The 22,571-nt window shown below is 40.7% G+C and overlaps 2 protein-coding genes across 3 annotated transcripts in view; one reads left to right on the top strand and one right to left on the bottom strand.

Annotated features, from left to right (window-relative positions):
- The first annotated feature begins 3,763 nt into the window (after window positions 1-3,763).
- LOC129358990 (C-X-C chemokine receptor type 5) lies at window positions 3,764-7,824 on the top strand. Its single transcript, XM_055028299.1, has 2 exons — window positions 3,764-3,848; window positions 6,262-7,824. The coding sequence occupies exons 1-2, from the start codon at window positions 3,816-3,818 to the stop codon at window positions 7,312-7,314; spliced, it is 1,086 nt and encodes a 361-aa protein (XP_054884274.1). The 5' UTR covers window positions 3,764-3,815; the 3' UTR covers window positions 7,315-7,824.
- Window positions 7,825-7,917: 93 nt separating this feature from the next.
- Window positions 7,918-22,571, bottom strand: part of bcl9l (bcl9 like) — a 35,117-nt gene continuing 20,463 nt past the window's right edge. For both annotated transcript variants that reach the window (XM_055028298.1, XM_055028297.1), the window contains 7 exons: window positions 22,101-22,489; window positions 15,798-15,917; window positions 15,431-15,584; window positions 14,597-14,681; window positions 11,466-13,698; window positions 10,700-10,945; window positions 7,918-10,079 (listed from right to left, as the gene is read on the bottom strand). In XM_055028298.1, coding sequence (XP_054884273.1) covers window positions 9,001-10,079; window positions 10,700-10,945; window positions 11,466-13,698; window positions 14,597-14,681; window positions 15,431-15,584; window positions 15,798-15,917; window positions 22,101-22,407 — 4,224 coding nt within the window. In that variant the 5' untranslated portion in view covers window positions 22,408-22,489 and the 3' untranslated portion in view covers window positions 7,918-9,000. The remainder of the gene's footprint in view (window positions 10,080-10,699; window positions 10,946-11,465; window positions 13,699-14,596; window positions 14,682-15,430; window positions 15,585-15,797; window positions 15,918-22,100; window positions 22,490-22,571) is intronic.

Below are 22,571 nucleotides of genomic sequence, written 5' to 3' on the forward strand. Positions count from 1 at the left end.
CTTATGAAACCTGGGGAAAATATGAGAATGAGGCATTTCCAAAGCAGAATCATATCATAACCACGAAGGAGTAAAGAAGGTTCACTTTACAAAGATAAAATAAGTGATCATTTTTCTTTAAACTTGTTTAAAACAAACAAACAAAAAACAATAATAAACCACTAAAATGGCATAAAAACAGCAGCTATTCTCAATTTCTGTTTCAGGCGTAACAAAATGCCATTAATAGAGGTTATAATTATTCACAAAGTCAGACTAGTATATTTAGCTAAAACATGATAAACAGTGTAATATTTAGACCAGTGAACACAATAGATGCTGACAAAGTCATACTACTTTGATAAACTATTGCAGCATAGAAAATATTCTCAATAAGCAGTTTTATACAAAATAATTTGTGTGGGAAAATGAAGCAAACTGTCAGTGAAAACATTGATGAAAGATGGTTTTATACCTCCCAATGTTTTCATATTAATGTTGAAAATGTACCGCGTTTAAAAGAAAGTACGTGAATTACATTCAGAACCAGATAAAGACGGATTTACATTTGAAATATGACAAAATGTTTATTTCCTTTCTGCTAACTGATTGCATCTATGAAGCTTAAAGTGGACCTACTATGCAAAACTGATATTTTGCATGGTTTTTGTTCCTCCAATAGGTCTCAACTGCTCCTCTGCAGGCGCTGTACAATGGCTGCTGGAAAAGACTGTTTTGTTGCTGACTTACCATCCAGAAACCACTTTCTGCATTCATGTTACTTGTGCAGGAGGCTCTACTTCTGCTTTTCAAAGATGTATGTTATATAATTGCATATCTGTGGAGTGAGGGGGGCGTGGCCAGCGGCAGCTGATTTGGATTTAAAGTGACAGGACACCCTAAAACAGCTTAACATAGGCAGAACTGAGCATAATCTAAGAATGATTTTGTTTTGTATGACCCGTTGAGTTCTCCTCATGTGTTCAAGGAAACATAACAGGTCACCTGTACACATTTAATCGGGCTTACTTTCTAAAGAAGTCCTACATTTTTTGAGTGTCTATATTCTACATGAATTCTACAAAAAAACAATCAAAAAGTTTTATAAACTTCACATTATTTTTACACTGAATAGATTTAAAATTTCAGTTATGATGGTTCTGATGTTGAACTGGAGAGCTGCTTTTGCCACACATGGCTGCATCCTGGGTGCACAAATGAGCGTCATCACAGATCTTTCCTCCATAATTTCATTATTCTGAATTTTGCCACTTTTGTACAATAAAGCGCATTTATATTCTACTCATAGCTGTGAAAACAACGACATATTTTTCTCTCTATTTATAAATATCTACTTGTTTTATGGTGAACGTGTTTTAGGAAGATTACAGACAAATGTGTGACCAAAAGAAAACCGGGGTGATGAATAACTTGAAGTGAAAGTCGGCTTCAGTGGCACCGAGCAGATCACAGGAAGGCTCTCCACATAAGTGATCAAAGTCAGACTGAATGTTTTGAGATCTCAAGTATTTGAACTTATTTTATCTACACTCAAAAGCATGCAAACAGCTTCGAAGCATCTTTAAATGTAGAGTTTCTCAACAAGAGAAACTCTGGTAGCCTCTATGCATTGCCAAGGTGAGAAATTCTCAGTGGGGGAAACTTTTTCAGAAGAATTTAATTCGTTTGTGGTGTTTAGGGAAATCACTGTCTGGTTTTGAAACGCCAAATTTTTGCAAATGATGTGATTCTGTTCACACCTTCAACCCATGACCTTTACGGTTCGCTGTAGCGGCTTGCAGATGTGTGATGCCAGCCAATGCAAAGCTTTGCAAAAAATAATCGTGCTTTCAGAGCAGGTGCCAGCCTGCCGCCTCCAAACATCATTTTCAGCACTTTTATGCACACTTCAGTGCATCTCATTAAGTTTCTGACTGAGAGAGAGAAACTAGATGGTGACTAATTGTGAAATCCAAATTACAGTTCTTGTTTCTCAAAGATTAAAAAATAAAATAAAAGGAACTCGCATTCACCCCCATTTGTTTTACTTAAACCTCAAACATGCAAACAACGCGTTTCTTCCTCTAAGTCGTTTCCAAAACACCAAACTTTGTGTTGACTCTAAAATCCCTGAAACAAAGTGAGTGACCTAATATTTAAACAGTGAAGGTCAGAAATCAAACAAAACTCTGAATATTGCCATAGAAAGTACCACAGTAAAAAACAAAAACACTGGCATTCTTCCCAAAAGAAGCAAAGTCTTCTTCGTAGATTTCATTTTAAATACTGAATTGTTTTATTTAGTTTTATTTTACTGTACAAGTCCTGTCTGGCATTCAAATCTGTTATTTGAGTAATCAAGATCAAACAGTTTTACTTTCACAAGTGGAGCGTTGCTGCTTTCGCCGTCATGCTCCACTGGATGCAAGAAACTTTATCAGATATTTCTTTGGTTTATTTTAAATCTAACAACAACAGAGACAAAAAGTAAAAAGAAAAGAAACTGGGAAAATCACAGGTCAAAACAAAACAACCTAAAGTCAAGCAAATAAAGTAGCCTGGTATTTATTGTATGACTTTAAAACGAATTTTATCAGGGCCGTCATAGATAGAAAAAATTTTCGCCAAAACGCTCACTATATTTAGCCAATTTTTCAGAAACAATAAAAGCTGATTTGGCTTTTCAGTAAAAATCAAGTTTTACTTTTTGTTAAGACTCGGTTATAAAAACACAAATACATTCCGTTGTACTTTACATTTTTCTGTGTAGAAAATCATTTCAAGAATTTTTACCCCGATTACAGATCAAAATTTTTTATCTGCATCTATGGATCATATTGAATTGCAGTCAGGGGTCGCACAAAACCAGTGGAAGGGCCACAAGTGGCCCCAGGGCCGCACTTTGGACACCCGTGATCTAAAGGAAAGGAATGCCGACACTCCTGAAGACTGAAAGAGAAAAAACAAACTGAGAAACCACAACAACCACCAAAGCTCATTTTCTAGTTTGTCAGTAAATAGAGGTGGAGAGAAATCTCAAAAAATATAAGTACTTACTCTGAGTTAGGTAGGAACGAGTCGAGAGGTGGTTCTAAGGAGAGGTGGTTCTAAGCTTGTTATCATAGCTACTCCATAGCACCTGCCTACCAAGATGGCCGCCGGTTACATGAGCGACGTCTCATGGGAAAACTGAGCCGCAGGAGCCACTGTTGGCCTGAAGAGGGCGTCACTGGGACAGTTTTAGGCCAAATGTTGCAGAATTAAACGAATTTACAGGAAAACAAGTTGAGCAGAAACATAAAGACGCATGAGAAAAGCCTGAAAACTTAAACAAGCCCGTTTTACAGCTATGAGGTTTCCTGTAACATCAGGTTGGAATTTCAAATGTCAAAAAAAAAAAAAAAATGAAAATTATAATTTTTTAAAGAAAATTTTCAAGTTTTCTGGAAAATTTCTGAGATTAAGTGCTAAATTTCAGAGTTTTTCATAAAAATTTACTCCTTTTTTCTATCTACAACGGCCCTAAAATACAATGATAAAAATCCCTCTAGAGTTTTGCATCTACCATAAATATCAGGCAATTTTATTTGCTTAACTTTAGGTTGTTTTTTTTGGCACAAGTTTACTTTCCAGTCTACGGCGTTTAATTTGTCGCTGTGGCTGCGCATCGCTGCTCGTGTATCCGTTCCAGAAATCTTTTCTCAGCAGCTAATTCTCTTCTCTGTGTCTCCACCCAACAGAAAGCTTTAGAAGGCAAATTTAAAAAGAAAGCATGAGAGGAAGTGTGTGCGCTTTGTCGCTGCAGAAGTGTGAAACGATCATCTCCACGCGCCGTCATGGCTTTCACAAAGACCTACACTGGAGACATGGTGAGACTTTAACCCACTTTTAATTCATTCATCTTTTAAGTGTAAATCTATTTTTAACTCCAAATAGTGGATTCAGACTATAATTTAAGTCTATTTACCTAATTTTGCATATTTTTATATTTTAATGTAAAAACCGATATAGATTTTTAAAATGGAAACCTAATATTGTATTTGTTTTTTCTTTATTTTGCAACTGCAATGGAATATTTCTTGCATGTTTGTTATTTTATCATTTAAATTACCCTATTGCTTAAATGTGTTAAATAAACCTAGACAGGATAGATGTATGCAACATATGGAATTTATTCAAATTAGGTGTGCCCTGCTTGTTTCCTGTTATTTAACCAAGCAACCAGAAAAAAGAAGTTGCCCAAAGCATGTTGAATATTTACAAAAATGTGCTGAGGGGGTTCAGAAAAAGAGGAAATAATGCACATGATCAGATTTATTTATATGCTTTTAGAATAGAATAGAATAGAATAGCATTTATTGTCATTGAACAGGATTCAACAAAATTTCTATTGCAACTCCCGTGCAAAGAGTCAAATATATACAATATTAAATAAACAAACACACAATAATAATATATACAACTAAAATTAACTAAAGGCACTCAACCACACCAAGAAGAAGCAGCAGGTCCAATTATGGTAAAGTGCAGATGATGTGACAGTGCAAGTGCAGAACAATATGGCTGTGTGGGGGAGGGGGGGGTATGTGAGGTTATGATATTTGTGGGAGGGGGCGGCAGGGAGTAATGGCTCTGACGGCTGTGGGGAAGAAACTGTTTCTCAGTCTGTTTGTTGTAGTCCGTATATTCCTGAACCGCTTGCCTGATGGCAGCGGCACAAACAGACTGTGGCCCGGGTGGCTGGAATCCATGGCTATGGATCCAGCTCTCTTCTTGACCCGGCCTATGGTCCAGGTCCGGGAGGGGGCATCCCACAATGCCTTGTGCTGTTCTCACCACCCGTGTCAGTTGTTTCCTCTCCAGTGCTGTGCAGCCACCATACCACACAGTCACGTTGAGGCAGAGGACGCTCTCTATCGTCGCCCTGTAAAAGTTCACGAGCAGCCGTGAGGAAAGTTTTACACATTATTGCGTATAAAATGGATGCTGTTTGTTGTCATTTGCAGCCAAAATTGTAAAAATTAAGTTGTTTAGGATGAACTGATCAGATTGTATAAATTTTTTAGTCGACCAAACTTTCTTTTTATTAAATTAAAAATATTTCATGTTTAATAATGTGACTTTATCAGCAATTCTTCAGTTTATTTAAATAGCACCAATTTACAACAAACGTCATCTTAATAAAAACTCAACTTCCAAGTTGAGTAGAGAAGCACCGACACAGGAGTACTTTCTGTTAAGCAAAAAGTAATTCAAATTTGGAGAAAAACATAGCTAAATTAGAGTAACCATAGAGACGAGTATCCTTCTCAGTAATATTGTCCAAAAAGAGAGTAAAGGTAAAACATAATAATGATACAAATCTCAGATGTAGTATAATTTATATGGAGAGAAAAACCAGAGGTTAAAACTGGAGTTTATTTTTTTTAGGGTTAGGGTTAGGGATCGGGTTAGGTTAGGGTTAGGGATCAGGTTAGGGTTAGGGATTGGGTTTGTTCCTTTTTTCTACTAGCGTAGCACGTTTGTTATCGTTGTTTGTTATGGAGCAAAGAAGAATAGTTTCAAAATATTCTGCCTTTTGGATCAACAGTTGTCATGTAACTAAATTTTGTGGATTTCCCGACAGTAATAAATTATAATAGTTCAGACTTGATATTCATGGCAAAACCACAAAATCTTGCAAAGTAATTTTGGACTAGTTTCCAAAGAAAATTTCTCAGTGAAACATATATAAAATACAAAGCTAGTAGCTTTTCAGCGACTAAGAGCTTGTTTTAAGTCAATAATTTCTTTATTTTGATGAAAATGTTCTAGTTCCACTGACAGATTATTTCATTTATAATGAGACGTTTTTTTCATGTCGTAGTTGAAATAATCTGCCAATGAAACTAAGACTTTTCCATTAATAGTAAAGAATTATTGACTTAAAACAAGTTCCTATTTCTTGCTAAAAAGCTGCTTAAGTCAGTTTTGACTTATTTCAAGTGTATTAAGATAGTTGCACTAAAACAAAATAAAAAATTCTTGTTAATATTTTGTGTTTTTGCAGCAAAGTGAATCCATTACAGAAAGTAGTTCTCTTTAGATGCTATGGATGTTTTGGTACTCAAAATAGCTCAGATGTCTTTAAAGAGGAAGTGGAAACAATCTGGCACATTCAGAGCTTCCGGGAAACGATTTGACTGAGAACCCAGCAGGGTTCAAGTCTGTTCATCTGTTGCATAATGACTCTTATTCCACTGATGTGTCATCACAAAATTCTCTGTGTTCTTTATTTCATAGGACGAAGACTATGAAGCTTACAGCTATGACAATAACACATATATTGATGACACCTGCGATGGCGAAAACCTGATGTTCCTGAACTTTTACTCCGTGTTCAGCCCGGTGCTCAACAGCCTCATCTTCCTTCTGGGTTTGGCCGGAAATGGCCTGATGGTCGCCATCCTCCTGAGGCGTCACCGTCGGCTGCGCATCACTGAGATCTACCTGCTGCACCTCGCCCTGGCCGACCTCATGCTGATATTCACGCTGCCTTTCAACGTGGTGGAAAGCGTCGCCGGATGGATGTTCGGGGAGTTTTTCTGCATGCTCAATGGCGTGTTGAGGAACCTGAACCTCCTGTGTGGGAGTTTCCTCCTGGCTTGCATTGGATTCGATCGGTATCTGGCCATCGTCCAAGCAATCCCCAGCATGCAAAGTCGACGCCCGAAAAGAGTGCACCTCACCTGTGCTTCGCTTTGGCTCATCTGCTTTCTGTTGTCACTGCCCAACGCCGTCTTTCTCTCTGTCAAGCCAAACACAAACGACTCCTTGCCCGAGTGTGATTATTACCGTTACGAAATCAATTCGCAAAACTGGGTTGTGGCCAACAGGGTTTTGCATCATGTGAGCTTTTTCTTCTCGCTGGCCGTCATGTGTTACTGTTACTCTGCACTTGTCATCACTTTGTTCAAGAGTCAGAAAAGCCAAGCGAAGAAGGGAGCCGTCCGACTGGCGTTGCTCGTCACCATTGTGTTTTGTGTCTGCTGGCTACCCAACAACATCGCCTCACTGATGAGAACCCTCGTTGACCTGGAAGTCATGAGTGAAACCTGCTGGTCCAAGAAAGTCCTAGCTCAAGCTCTCGCTGTGACGGAGAGTCTGGGTGTCTCGCACTGCTGGCTCAACCCGTTTCTGTACGCGTTCGTCGGGGTGCACTTTCGTAATGAGCTTTTGCATCTGCTGTGTCGTCTGGGCTGCGGCCGCTCTTGCCTGCGGTTTACCAAAGGTCAAAATTACGGAAGACCGTCTGTTTCTGATGGAACGACATCGAACAGCCTGGTCATGTACTGACCAACGACTCAGATTTAGACGGCATCAAGCTGTACGCCAAGAGTGAGCGAGACATCGACTCACTGATCCACACCACCAGGATCTACAGCACTGACATCGGGATGTCATTCGGACTAGAGAAGTGTGGTCGGCTGATCACAAAGAAGGAGAAGGTCATCCACACAGAAGGAGTCTCACTCCCACAAGGAACAATAGCAGATATAGAGGACAGTTACAAGTACCTAGGTATACCACAAGCAAATGGCAACCTCGATGAGGCCACAAGGAAAGGAGCCACAGCTAAATACCTCCAACGAATGAGAAGCCCTGAGAATTCAGCTAAGAACAAAATCCGTGTGATAAACATCTATGCCTCAGTAATCAGATACTCTGCTGGAATATATATACTGTATATATTCAACATTTCCTCTTTCTGTATTCACAATCTTGTATTTACTGTGAGGATGAAAGATATCCTGCTGTAATGAACTGTATTATTTGCTTGTATTGTAGCTAAACAAGGTTTTTCTGTTATATATGTAAATATATGACAATAACTGTTGCCTAAAGAAATAAACACAATAACCAAATTAACTCCAGAGATTATTATTCTATTTGTAGACTTCTATTAAAACACAGACAGAACAACTTCAAACAATCACACATTGCATCTTATATACAGCAAGTATATATTATATATTTATTTTCACAAGTTGTTTTTTAATTGGAGAAAAAAATAAATCAATGATATTAAAACAAATAGAAATTTGAGGCACTCCTCTCTTGACTGTCACCAAGCAAATACACATATTTTGTTTGAAATTTACACAATTTACAGTATTTTTATTATTATTTAGAAAATGGCTTCAAATTTATTGAACAGTGTTACAGTGCTTTGAAATTTTTACATGTCTTAAAATCAGCTTCAACCCACAAAACCTGGAGATTATCACTCAGACATATATGGGATTAACACCCGAGTGAAGTTGGCCCCCCGACCTTCTTCATATGAAACCAGGTTGGCGTCAAAAGTCTGTGCAGCAAAATGAAAAACATATTAAATGTTTGTAGAGGTCACTGAAGATCAACGAGCACAAAAAAAACATATAGTCAACTGTGCTACAAATATTTTAGTTGCACAAGCATAGCGCAGCTAATTTGTATCAATTTCCTTTGATTTTGTAAATGTAGACTGGCTGGCTGACCTTTGATGACCTCTGGAAACATTTGTGAAAATCTTTGAAGTTTCAGAATGAGCCGTTTTTGGGCCTCCCTCACTTTAAATCCAAACAAGCTGCTGTGGTTTCTGAATGGCAAGTCGACGACACATTCGACTTTTCCAACGGCGCTGGAGCGCAGCGTGGGTTGTTAGGTTGATTTCTGACTTTATATGCTAGAGGTTTTGCAGATAAAAAAAAAAAAAACTTATTTCCATAAAGCAGCTGAATGTTTGTTTATTTTCTTAGTTTTTGGGCTGATTGTAGAAGCAGAACAAACCCAGAAAGAAGAATGAAAAAGTGCAAAATACGAATTTTACTTGCTATGTCTCCTTTAATATCTTTAAAAACAAAAAATGTTTGCTGCACAAACGTTTGACAGCAATTTTGTTTAATCTGAAGAAGATGTGGATGTAAACTTCACCCAGGTGTGATCAACAGTACACAGAAACCGGACGTGTTGGGAAGTTTGCGTGAGTACGAAGCCGGGTCAGAAAGGCATATTGGCCATGCCGCCGGAGCCGTAGCCGATCGGACTGTCCAGAGACATCCCCCGCTGCCTGAGCGGTTGCTGCTGCCCCATCATGGCCGCCTGGTGGTGGGGCGACCCCACCATGGGCCCCTGGTGTCCAAACGGCTCCCCTGGAATCGACATGCTCCTCTGTTTCGCCTGCATCATCATAATGTTCTGCTGCGTCATCAAGCTGTGCGGGTGCTGCTGCGGCGGCATCATGCCGGGGTACGGCCCCGACGGATGGTGGAGGAGATTGTTGGCCATCATGGCCGGCTGCTGCGGCGGCATCATTCCTGTCCTTCCCATCATGTGTCCCGGCGGACACATGGCGGCGCCGCCGGACATCACCGCCCTCGACCCTCCCATACCTTGTCGGATCCCTCCGTGCGAAGGGTGGGGAGGCAGCTGCTGCTCCGCCATGCTCTGCAGGCTGGCTAGATGTGGGTTGCACGACGCACCGCCGCCAGCGCCTCCGCCATGTTGGGAAAGCTGCTTGAGCAGCTGCTGTGGAGTATGCTGCTGGTTCTGATGAGGCTCGTTTTTGGGGAAGTACTGCAGCGTGCTGCTGGGCTTGTCGGACGGAATGATGCGAGACAGATCAAACTCCGGGATCCCCGTCTGCGTCGGCCGAATCACCTCGCTCAGATCCGGGCCGTCGCCCAGAGGCAGCGGCGGGAAGGAGTCGGGCGGATGCGGCGCGCGCTGGTGATGGTGGCCTTTGCTGAGCATCTGAAGCTGCTGATGCGGCAGGATGTCGTCGCCGGGCTGGGGGAAGTTCGGCGGCATTCCTCCGATCGGAGAGTGCATGGGCGGCTGCATGCGAGGGAAACTTGCCGACGGCGGCGCCGCGCCGCTGGGGCCCATCCCGTCAGTTGCGCCGCCTCCCATGATGACCGAACTCATGGCCGGCATGCCCAGTTCAGGCCCAGGGGCATCATGGGACAGATGCTGCTGGCCTTGGCTGACCAGACCCATCGGGCTCTGAGGCTCGTTCTGGGGTCCGATGGAGCCTTGACAGTTCAGCATCTGAGACATCTGGGCGTTCGCCATGTTTCCTGGAGAGGAAGAGGAGAAAACATGGAGGACCAAACAAAACAGTTTCCTTATTTCACTGTTCAAACAGTAAACGGAGTAAATTTTTTAAATCTAATACGCAAAATGTACGTAGTTTTGTACAGTTTTGGCTTAATTACTGATTTGAATATGTTTTTCAGGTAATGGCCTTTTTGAGTCTCCACTTCAATTAATGATTAATCGATTACTAAATTGGTTGACGATTATTGCAACAACTGATCAAATTAATCGGTTATTAATACAATAAATTATGATTAATTGGATTCAGCCTTAAATATTTCTCTGGACTAAATTAAAATGATTTTATTTAATCCAGTTAAAGACTGACCAAATACTAAGTTGGTTGATGATCATTGCAATAATCGATTAATCAGATTAATCCAATTGATCGTTTCAGCCCTAAATCTTTCTTTTTTTTAAATGGTTTAATTTAATCCTCATTTAATATTCTATTAATGAGAGGATATTGGGGTTTGTCACTCTGTGTAATGAATGCGTTTCACTTTTTAAATCGAAACGTCACACAAACGTTTTGTTTTGATTTTTCTTCAATGCTGATGTGTAAAATGTGCATTTCGTTTCTCTTTTGGTATCTTCGTACCTCCAATAGTGACACCGGACAGAAGAGGTCGATCTGGCAGCATCTCGTCGTCAGAAGTGGCGATTGTTTTGATTGCATCATGGTAGAGCGGGGTCGAACTGGGGACGGCGTACTTCGACATCTGAGACATGATGAGGGATAAAGGATTCTGGGATGGCGTCGCACCCGGGGAGGAAGTGAAGGCATTCATAGGAGCTGGTTGGCTGAGGGGCGTCGAGCTGGAACTTCTTGGAGGATGGGGCTGGCCTGCAAAATATACATAAAAAGGTTATTAGTAGCCTGAACTCGGGCCTGAACGTTCAGAGTCACATAAAGACAGTTACAAAGTCGGCCTTCTATCACTGAAAAACATTTCCAGGATTAAAGATTAAAATTTTCCAGCAGGATCTAGAGAAACTTTAGAAGCAGTAATTACTGCAACAGTGTCTTCATAAAAGTGAAGTGTCTGCCTAAACAAAGTTCACCTTATCCAGCACGGTGCTGCTTGTGCTCTCACTAAAACCAGGAAGATGGAGCACATCACACCAGTTCTAAAATCCATACACTGGCTCCCTGTAGCTCAGAGAACAGACTTTAAAGGGGGGCTTTTATCCAAAATTCACATTTTGCACATTTGGGTTCCTACTACTTCTAAAAACAGATCAAGTGCTTAAAAAAATCCACCCAGTATAACTGGGTGGATTTGACTGTATGATGTTTTTATGGTGTAAAGCATTTTGCCTTGTTGGTGGAATGTGTTCTGCAAATAAACTTGACTAAAGTGTACCTGCTTCAGTAGAGCCGTTGCCTCCATTGCCGAGGGGCTTTCCACCGGTCGGACCGCCCGGACTTGGAAGAGCAACCTTTGGCGACGTCCAGCCGGGAGAACCAACAGCCATAGCCGGAGACTTGAGCTGCCCTGGAGAAGCCGACGGAGAGTGCAAGCCGAGGTTTGAGGATGCCATTAACTGAGGAGACTTCAAGGAAGAGCAGGGAGTTCCTGCTCCGGACGCCGGGGGAAAACTGGGGTGGTGCCCAGCGTTAGACAGCGGCGACTTCAGCCCTGGAGCGGACGGAGAAGGCAAGAGAGGAGATGGCTCTTGATTGAGGGATGGCGACTTAAGTTGGTGAGGCGGAGGCACTGACGGAGAGGCGAGGGAGTTAACCCTCACCGACATTTCAGGGGCGTTCCTGGAAGCGAGATCAGCTCCTCTAAGACCTTCGGTTTGAGGCAAATGGCTGAGCCGAGACATAGTTCCGAGCTGATTGGGTCCAGGCTGGTCAGGGCCGAACAGCTCAGGGCCCGGTTGTTGGAGAAACGACCCGTCCACCTGTCCTTCAGGGAAGGGACCTTGACTGGGGAACTGGAAGGGTCCGTCGGGTCCAGGCAGCATCCCCTTATTCCCACATCTTCCGCTGATTTCTCCAGGTCCAAACATGTCCGGTAAAGGCCCCCCTCTGAGCCTCTGTGACATCATCAACTGCTGCTGCTGCTGAAGGTTCATCTGATGGTTCATTCCCATTGGAATATTGCTCCCTAAATGGGAATCCACCAAGTCTCTCATTGGATGACACGCTCCAGGTGACCCCATAATCTCCCTTGAACTGGGAAAATCCATTGGATCCACCCGACCAGACGGCGGGCCTCGCCCCATTACCAAGTTGGGGAAATCTGCGCCCCCGAACCCATCCATTATTCTTGACCCCATGTTCCCCTGCTGCTGCTGCTGTTTCGCCAATCGGTCCAGCTCAAACCTGGACACCTGCATCTGCCGTTTCTCCATGATCCGGAACATTTCCTCGCGCGCTAAAAACTCGGCATCATCTTGGAAGTGTTGTGAAGCTCCGCCGGGGTAACAGCCATGGAAGGGGCCACCACCACCACCGCCGCTGTTTGGAACGTCTTCCAGCCAGATCATCCCGGGTCGGATGGGCCGCTGAGGTCCCAGACCCTCTACGGATCCGGGGAAGCCCACTCCACCTGGCTGCCCTCTCTGGATCTGACCCAGGAACCGTGGGCCCCGAGGCCCCTCTGGATGCATTTCAAACACTTTGCCATTCCCATCGATTCCCCTTCGCATCAAATTCCCAGAATCCCACTGCTGGTCTCCAGGTTTATTGTGGTAGGGAGGAGGTGGCCCTCTAATCATCATCGGGGCCCCATGCATGCTAGACTCAGGAATCATTCTAAAGTGCTGCGGGGGTCCAGGGTGCTCAATCTCCTGCTGCCGCCTCTTTTCCTGGTAGTACTCCTCCTTAAGCTTCCTCCACGCCATCTGCTCCCGCGTCAGCCCCTCCGGCACCATCAGCGGCGCCATGTTGTCTCCAGGCGAGGGCATCTGGTGATGCAATGGCGGTGGGAGGTTATGGTGAGAGTCTAAATGTGGGCTGTCGAGCACTGTCCCACCAAGAGATTGCGTTTGGGAAATCATAGACTGGAGAGGCTCTTCGTACTTTTTCGGCAACATGCCAGCGTTAGCACAATTCCCAGGGGCGTTCGTACCGATCTCACCATCCTCAGCGCCACTCCGATCTGTATTATTCAAGTTGGTTGGGTTGTTCGTACTGCCGCCGTTTGGGCCTCCTGGTTCTCCACTGCGCAGAAGCAGCCGCTCAATGTCTCTCAGAGTCTGCAAAGAGCGCTCTCTGTGTTCGAGTTGCTCCTTGGAAAGACAATCCATGTTTCTGCTGCCGCCTCTCTGCAGCGCATCACCCTGCAGATGAGCGGACAGGATGCTGGCGCCTCCAGACGGAGAGGCGGCAGCACCCGATTCAGCACCGCTAACTGACCCTCTCCTTCCTCCACATGTCCTTTGGGGGGCACCGTTGTTACTGCTGGGAGCCCCAACAGCTCTGACCTGACCGGACTCACTGTCAGAGTGTCCGGCCGATGACGGACCTCCGACTCCGGCGGAGGCCGGCCGCGGCGTTCCGCTCTGGGACTTGGGGGTTCCGGTTAGCGGAGAGCAGCTGGAGTTGACCTTCTCAGGGAGGTTAGGGAGCTTCCCTTGTTGGTAGCCCTGCAGCAAAGAAAACAAACATTAAAACCTGACAAACTGGAATATACACCCTGTTAAAAACAATTATTTTAACTTCATAGACCACACTGTAAAAACACAAAATTGTACAGAGTATTTTTAATTTAGTTTCTAGTGAAGATATCTTAAAAGTTGGCAAGTTCATGTTAACTCAGATACTTCATCTTACAGCTGCTTAGCTGTTCTTAATGTTTTATTAGGGTTAGGGTTGCCTTGTTCATATTTTACTGTAGCCCTGTTATGAATTTATTTCACAGTATTCTTGTTTGCGTTTAACTTGTGACGCACTTTGTGCAGCTTGAGCTATTTAAAATGTGGTATATAAGTTTGACATTGACGAAATATAAGAGCCCATCTTAAGTAAATAATTCCCTAATATTAGTAAAGAAGTACTAGTTCAACGGGCAGATTATAGGAAAAATATCTTGTTTCAAGTAAAATAATCTATCAGGTTGATTATTTAAAAAAAAAAAAAAAAAAATTTAAATAAATGATCAATTAAGGAATTATTAACCTAAATTAAGCTCTTAAAAGTTACTTGTAAGTTAGTTTTGTCTTATTCCAAGTGTAATGCGATATTTGCAATAAAAATGAGAAAAAAATCTTTGGTAAGAGATGAGATTTTAGCGGTACTCGACCGCTGAAAGTAGATTTAAAATTCAGTGGTGTTTTCACAATCTGACAATCAGAGTAAAAGTCTATGTGGAAAAACTAAACATTAAAGCCTTCCTTATTTATTTATTTTTAAAATAAAACAGGAACAGAAACAAGTGATAAACTTAGCTTTACCAATCATCCACCACACACGTTTTGCAGCTGTTGCCTTTTACACACATTTACACTCTGATAAAAAAATAAACTTTAAGTTTGGGTTTCTGACCTGCTCCAACTTGGAGTTTGGAACATTTTGCTGGTGAAAGCGAAGGATTGAATCACTTTGTCCCTTCATCACTGCCTCAGCAGCACTGTTGAAAAACAATTAAAAAGAAAAATTTGCTTATTAATGCTTTTTACATGGTTCAGACACAGCAAAATTAAAAAACTTTTAAGGCATTTTGAAGACAAATTTACAAACTTTTTCAGCATCACACTTTGGAGATGAAACAATACAAACAAAAGGAAACAATTATTTATTACTGTCATTAATCCATTTTTGGAGGTGTTTTTCTGTATTCTACAGCAGGATAAAACTAAAATAAAGCAAAATTTTACATTCTCTCATCCACCTTATACACCTACCTGGTGTGATAAGAAACCTCTAACTTAACAAAAAGAATTACAAAAACGCAGTTTAGCATAAAATATAAGATGATCAATAATTCACTGAGTCATGAGGAATAATAAATATTCACTATAACCAAATCACCTTCCTGCTCAAATTAAAGGTTTAAACTCAAAATGCAATTAAAATTACACAAATAATAAATAATAATTTTGTATTTTTGCAAAGTTTTCTGGTATTTAGAAAATAAAAATATAATAATATTTTTTCTCATTCTGACATAAAAAAAAAGAAAATTTTCTTTCAGACAGTAAAAAGAAAAAAATATTTTTTTATGCTTTTACTGTTTAATATCTGATTTGAACTTTAAGGCTTTTAATCAAACAGATTATAACTTTATGAGGAAATCAAGAACTTTCCTAAAATTCAAGCATCTTTCAAACACCTGTAGGAACTTTTTTTTTTTTGTTAAATCTTGAACGTGTGTCTCACCTGTTGGCCAGGCAGGTGGTGAAGACGTAGACCACCTGCTGTGACGGCTGCGTCTGCTCCGCCTTCAGCGCCGGTCCCGATCCGACGACGGCCGCCCCGGATTCGGCCGCCGGGTTTCCAGCAGGAAGGCGGTCCGAATGCCCCGGGATCGGACCTGAGAAACCGACAGAACCAGAACTCAACTTCTCTCCAGCTGAAACAAGCATCCGCCGAGTTGCAACACTTCATCACTAGATGGAGCTAAAACCAAACTTTTTTCCTCCAAGCTTCTTCTACATACAGAAAAAAAGAGATTTCTGTAATTAGATTAAGATTCATTGATATCGCCATGGCTGCAGCTGCGTTGGTGAGGATTTCACAGACTCACGTTGGGAGCCGGAGTGCGGCTTGTCTTCATCATCCGTGTCTGGACCAGAGCACCATTCGTCTCCGCTGTAAGGCTGCTTCTTGGTCAGAACGCAACGCCGCTTGCTGCGCATCACACCCTCTGAGGAGAAAACACACGCCCATCAACATCAACATGGCCGGACTGTGTGGGCCAACAACTAGTGCGAAAACAGACAAGAAAATAAATGAAGCTGAATGGATTTCACTCATCACAGATCCGAAGCTTAAAAAGGATTTTGCAAGTTTACTGTCAAAAAATAACCGGGTTTCTGCGTTTCTTTTGAGTTGCAAGTAAGCCTGTCATGATAACAAATTTATTGCGATAAATGATAAGGTTTTGAGATCATTTTCCAAGAAATTAAGAATTATTATCATTATCTTTCGAAAAAAGGGATATTTGAGACCAAAACTGACAACTTTTATCATCCAGTTTTTGGAACGAGAGAAAAGAGAAAAAAAAAAACGACAAAGCAAATGCAAATTATTGAGTTTTTTTTATTTATCATGCGATGAATTGATTTATCATGACATGGCTAGTTGTAAGAACAGGATTTGGGTTACTTTCTTTCAAGACACCTGCATTATTTAGATAAATTTAATAAATTAAAATCAGATTTTGGTCTACAGAAATAGGCCCATTGGAAAAACAACAAAAAAAAAATTCCTAGGAGATTAAAATCAGAATTTTGTTGCCAATTCAGAAATTTTTCTTATTTAGCAACATTTCAGACACAAAAAAAAATTGGTATTGGCCAAAGTCAGAATCGACAGGTGATGCTTTTTAAAGGTGGACCAGAAAACTGTAACCGCTCATTTCAGAGAAAGGACATCTAAAATTTTCAAACTATCAATTATAAATCACAACAAGGTTTTCTGTTGCTTTTCAAAGCAGACAAACTAATCCCAAAACAGATTTATTTCACACAAAACAGCCGTTTTTAAAAATCTCTAATACAGTTCTGGAAAAAATGAAGAGCCCATTGAAAACCTCCTGGTTGTTTCACCAAATATTGACGTTAAAACATTAGTGTTGTTGTTTCCAAATAAATATGAACTTGTTTTCTTTCTTTGCATCATTTGAGGTCTGAAAGCACTGCTTCTTTTTTCATTATTTTGACCATTTCTCACTTTTTGCAAATAAGTGCTAAAATTTTGCTTGGAATTTCAGAGACATGTCAGTAATTCATAGAATAAAAGGACAAAGTTAATTTTACTCAAACATAAACCTACTCAGAGTAAAATCAGAGAAACTGATCCTTTTAAATGATCGCTTAGTTTTTCCCAGAGCTGTATATTTTTTTTTTGTTAATTCCTCTACAGTTTAATAAACAGCAGTTATTAAAACGAGGTGCAATGATTGCAGTTTTCAGGCCGATCAACGATATTTACTGCTGCAAACCCAGCAACAAAAGTGTCCCAGACGGTAACAGTAGATTTTACACAAAAAGAAAAAAAAAATTATTATATATATATTTTTCTGCCAATTCGACATCTTGGGGGTTTAACCGACTGCTTCGGTTAAACTCCCCACAATCCTTTGCTCCATCAAAGTCACATGACCAAACAAATACCACCCAACCAGCCGCCTCCAGAAACAAACGGGCAACAAGATGGAAATAATTATCGGTTGTTAAATTGTTCTCGACTGCATTTCTTCTCCGACTGTTTCTCCAATTTCCTTCCGGTTTTTACTTGGAGTAAAAGGCTGAAACAAACTGCAGCAGAGCGAGTCGAGTTGTCTTGCAGACAGAGCAGAAGCACCTCGGAGGAGAGTTATTCCAGACATCAAACTGACGGAGACCACATGGTGGAAGTATAATGTGTCATTTCTAAAGCAGGGGATTTCCCCCGACTTTGTTTGGGCTGCCTGACCAAACGGTGGCGCAGCAGGGAAATACAAGCTGCTTGGAACGCATTGAAATGCATATTAGACATTTACATCGCATGCAGGACGCTGCAAAACTTTTAAACAGAGTCTATTGATAGGTGTTTAGACATTCAGAAAGCTTTTTCTTTTAATTTAACTTTTGTCTTCCTGTATTTTCTGTAATCTTAACTGAAGCGTCAGGCTGGAAACACCAGGAATTCTTCAATCTGACGTAAAACTGACTTATTTTATTCAACCAATTCAGACTGAGTGAGATTTTTCTTTCCAAAGCAAGAAAACTCATGAGGAAATTTTGCTTTAACTCAAAAGTTAATGAGAGAAACCAAAAACGAATCGATCTGAAGTCGAGCCGATACCGATAGATATTAATATTGCCGCTTTTGTCAATAACAGATATTCACCAATATCATATACATTCCTCACCATTTTGACTTTAGTTCCTGCATCACTAAATGTGTCACATGACCAAATAAAAATCAACTGACCAATTTCTTCAGGCTGCTAAAACACAAACAAGATGGAAATAAACGTCTGATATCAGCCAAGTTTTACTGATCTGACCGACACCAAAACGTCAAAAATTGAATAAAATCTTCTGACACCAAATTTAATATCAAAATTTAATTTTCTAGAGGAAACATGGACCATAAAAATCTCCATGCCTGCACCACAGGCATGTAACACACATGTTTATTAGAGTCAAAATGAAGAGCTGATGCGTTTACTGACTGAAAGGAAGTGGGAAGTTTCAGCTTTGATGCATTTCATGAACAAAAGGTGGAAAAAACTGTTCTTGTTTTATTTTCAATGAGAAGATAAAACAATTTCTAGCACTTAACTGTTGATTGCAAGAAAATAAGACTGAAAAACAGCAGAAAATACCAAGAAAAACTGAAAGTCCTCAAGAATATTTTTAAAAATTCTCAATAAAAACACTTGCTTCATTCAAAACATTTATCTAAATTACTAGAAGAGATTAGAAACATTTTTTAATACAAAATTATAACTAATGAAAATGGTAATTTGCAATATTTGCTACTGTGAAACAAAAGTTAATGTAATTTGGAAATCAGTGAGTCAGACGAACACAAAGTGATCCGTATTGGTGAATGAAATGGAAGAAAAACAACCAACAGGTCAAAATCTGAAAAGTGTGGTGTGCATATTCACACCACACTTTTCAGGCCCCTGAGTCAAGACTTCACAGAAACAAGGGTGCACCGATTGCAGTTTTCTGGCCAATCACCAATTTTTAAAAAGCCTGACCTGCTGATACAGATTTCTTTACCCGAAAAGTTGCTAATTTAGCAACAGTGGTGTTATTATTGTTACCCTGCAGAGAAAATGGGAGCAGTGGTGGATTTTCAGACATTTGCAGAGGAAGATGAGATTGCTTTTGCATCCAAGTATTAGTGAATCACTCAAACTTAAAGAAATTGATAATAAACCTATCAGCACACAGTTAGTAGAAACAGACTCTTTGCACAGCGGAAGCTCCGAAAGATTCTTCAAACTTTTGTTTTTCCACAAATTATCTGTTGGATGTAGGCTTGGACTTTGACTAAGCCACTAACACAGGATCTCAGGAAATTGTGACATTACTAAATATGCTGTGATTAACCTGCGTCTTCCTTATACTTCTGTTTTCCAGCATACAACCAAACAAAAATATCACCTAAGCTTCCTGTCTGGCTTTGATTTCTCACACATTGAACTTTTAATGACCATTGCAATTTATTATATTGTGCAACTTTTATCTAAACCGTCACAGTGTAGCCGTGGCTGCATGTTTAGGGTCACTGACCGGCTGGATGGTGAACCTGACCCGACCTACGGCACCACTAATAACTTCAATGAAGCCCACAGAGTTACATTTAGGCCATCAGTTACCATTGGAGCTGCAGCTAACGATTATTCAAGTAATCAATTATTCATATGATCAATTAATAGGATGAAAAATGGGCACATTCTGCAGATTTTTTATCTAACCAATTAGAATTATTTTAAATAATATTGGAAATACATTAAAAATGCAAATAAGCATTATTTGATTCATTTTTTAGAGAAGAAAAACATTTTATTGCCTAAAATATAGGGCTACAACTAACGATTATTCAGATGATTGATCAATTAATTGATTTACTTTTTTTTTTTTCCACATTCTTCACTTTACATTTAAGCATCTAAGTCTTAATTTACAATATTAGATCAATAAAATGACAGCAAAACATGATTAATATAATATTTTTTTAACTTTAAAAATGCCATTTGAGGAGTTCAGGGTAGAACATATTTGGGAATAAAGAAGGTTTTTCATCTTAAATGCAAAATGCATATATTTTTGTACAGTTTTGGCTTAATTTGGTCGATTGTATTTAGGAGGATTGGTTTGAAGACAGGAGCATACCCACTTTTCAAACCTTGTTTTTAAAGCCTTCCATCTTTGTCTCTCCACTTTGTGTTGGTCTACTACCACATGAAATCCACTTGAGAAGCGATGACGTTTGTGACAACATGTGAAGAAGTTCACAGACTTGAGTACAGTGCTACCGAGTGTGGCTAGCTTTCCAAACACAAGCGGGGCGAGTCTGAGCAACCACAGCGTGCAAAAGTACAGTAAAGGAGGAAGTTGTTTATACAATGTAGAGCAGACGACGGCAGCAGCAGGATTTTTACACCGTCACACAAACATTATGACCTTTTGTGTTTTTGCAAGCAGCAGACAGAGAAGCTTTAGGCCAGAAGCTGGACCGGTTTAAGGTAAATCTGAGGAGAATAGCTGTAGCTGTGCGTACGTGTCAGTGGGAGCTTTTATTTTCATTTGTCATCCTTCGAGCGCCGAGGCCACACCTCTTCGAGTGGGTTTTTTTGTTTTCTCAGAATGTGCATATCAGAATTTGCATACAGCACTCAAATCAGTTTTTACAGTCACAGTTTATGAGGACTCGCCCCCCTCTTCTATTTGGAGACAAAGAAAGCAAGTCGCCACAAATTAGCATGATGTTATTATAAAGGCAATGATTAGCGCAGGCGTCGAGGAAACCGATGCGAACAGATGTCCTCTGTAGCGATGAAAGTGCGTGTTGCACAGGAAGCAAAGAGGAGTTTCACTACAACACACTAACGTGATCTGCAGCCAAAACGCTCAAAACACAGGCCTGAATAAAACAACAAATGCAAATCAGACACTTATTTTATTTTCCTACAAGCAAACAGAAACCAGTTGAATGTCTTGAATGTGAAACACACCATGAAGAGTTAAGAAGGGGAAATTCTGATGCTTCGGCGAAAGGTCAGGGCATTTCAGCGAGAGAGAAAACAAATTCATTCGTCCTCTCGGTCCTTACGTTCACTTCCTGCTGTGGAGGAGGCGAATGCATGTAATCTGGTATTTCGGGTAAAGATGTTGCTGATAGGAAGTTAAAGGAAGTGTAAATTTAGACCTGAACAGGGCAGGGCAATATGGCTGAAAAATAAAATCAGATTTTTTCACACCCGATCAGATTTTGAATTTATTTATTTTTTAATCAATTCTCTACAAATAATGGAAAATATTTTCAAAAAGTGGTTTTTATTTTAGTTATTTTTTCTGGCATCGTTTAATTACGAGATTAAAGTGACAACAATGGAGGAATAAAAACGCAATTTTACCAGAAAAAACATCATAAAATTGAGAAAATGCTTTAATCGGGATCTCTCTCATTCATCTGGTTACTTCTTTGCAATAGAGACAGTAATTCCTCAATCGTTTAAAGTCCTGCTACTCATAATAGTTTCATACTAATGTGGTAAAAGATGAAGTATTTCTATTCTGGATAACTTCATAATATGCTCAAAATTTCTCATTAAATGCATTTATTTGTGTTCTCATATTACAATTTTAGTTTACAGCCAGACGACTTGAATGAAAGACGTATCACAATATAAGAGCTTCATATCAGTCCACACCACTAATTATTGGTGAGGGTTTTTTTTGTTTGTTTTAAATATCTGAAATAATAAACTGGTAATGTGGCCTTTCCTGTTTTATCCCTGCTTTAGTTGTTTATTTTTAAGCTGTTATGAGGCAAAATGGCAAAACCTTAAACTGCTGCTGCGCCTGTTGTTGTTGCTAGGTAACCAAAGAGCGAATTAGCTTGTTGATGCCACAAATAGAATAGAATATACTTTATTGGCATCCAAGGGGAAATTGATATTCTATTGTGGCGTTGACTTGAATTCAAAGTCCAAATGAACAGAAGCTGTCAAACAAGATGGCCACCATGGGAGCGTTGATGTCACATTGAACTAAGGCGGGCGTTGGTGAAAACAAATGAAGATCTTTTGATGAAAATCTTCTAAAACTAAAAATTAGATTAATTGATAAAAATCTAAGTTTCTTGGTTGTTTGCTCACCTCCTTTGGCATCTGGGACCAGCGCAGGAGCCGGAGCACCGCTCCTGGATTCGCCAGAGTCGATAGACACGCTCCGCTCCCGCTTGGATTTAGTTTTCAGCATCCCTCCGCTCACCGATTGCCCCGACGCCGCCGTCGCCGCCTTCTGGCCCGGGTTGCTGAGGGAAACCTGGCCGGTTTTGGCTCCATGGATGCCGGGGACGCCTCCCTGCTGCTGCTGCTGCTGCTGGTTCACGCCCGGGACCTGGGAGCGGCCGTCGCTGCTGACCTGCTTGCCATGGTTGGCTGCTTTGTTGTCGGTGTGCATCTGAACGGCCGAATAGAGGTGGACGCCTTGGTGAGGAGAGCTGCAGCGCCCCTAGTGGAGCTCACATTGCTCACAGGCCACACTAGAACATAAAAACAAAATGTAATGTTCAGTTTCCTTTCCATAACTGATGACGTTTTTATAATTTAAAGCACTTTAAACTA

Source organism: Poeciliopsis prolifica, unplaced genomic scaffold (assembly GCF_027474105.1).
Source record: "Poeciliopsis prolifica strain line A6 unplaced genomic scaffold, Auburn_PproV2 SCAFFOLD004, whole genome shotgun sequence".
NCBI lineage: Eukaryota > Metazoa > Chordata > Actinopteri > Cyprinodontiformes > Poeciliidae > Poeciliopsis > Poeciliopsis prolifica.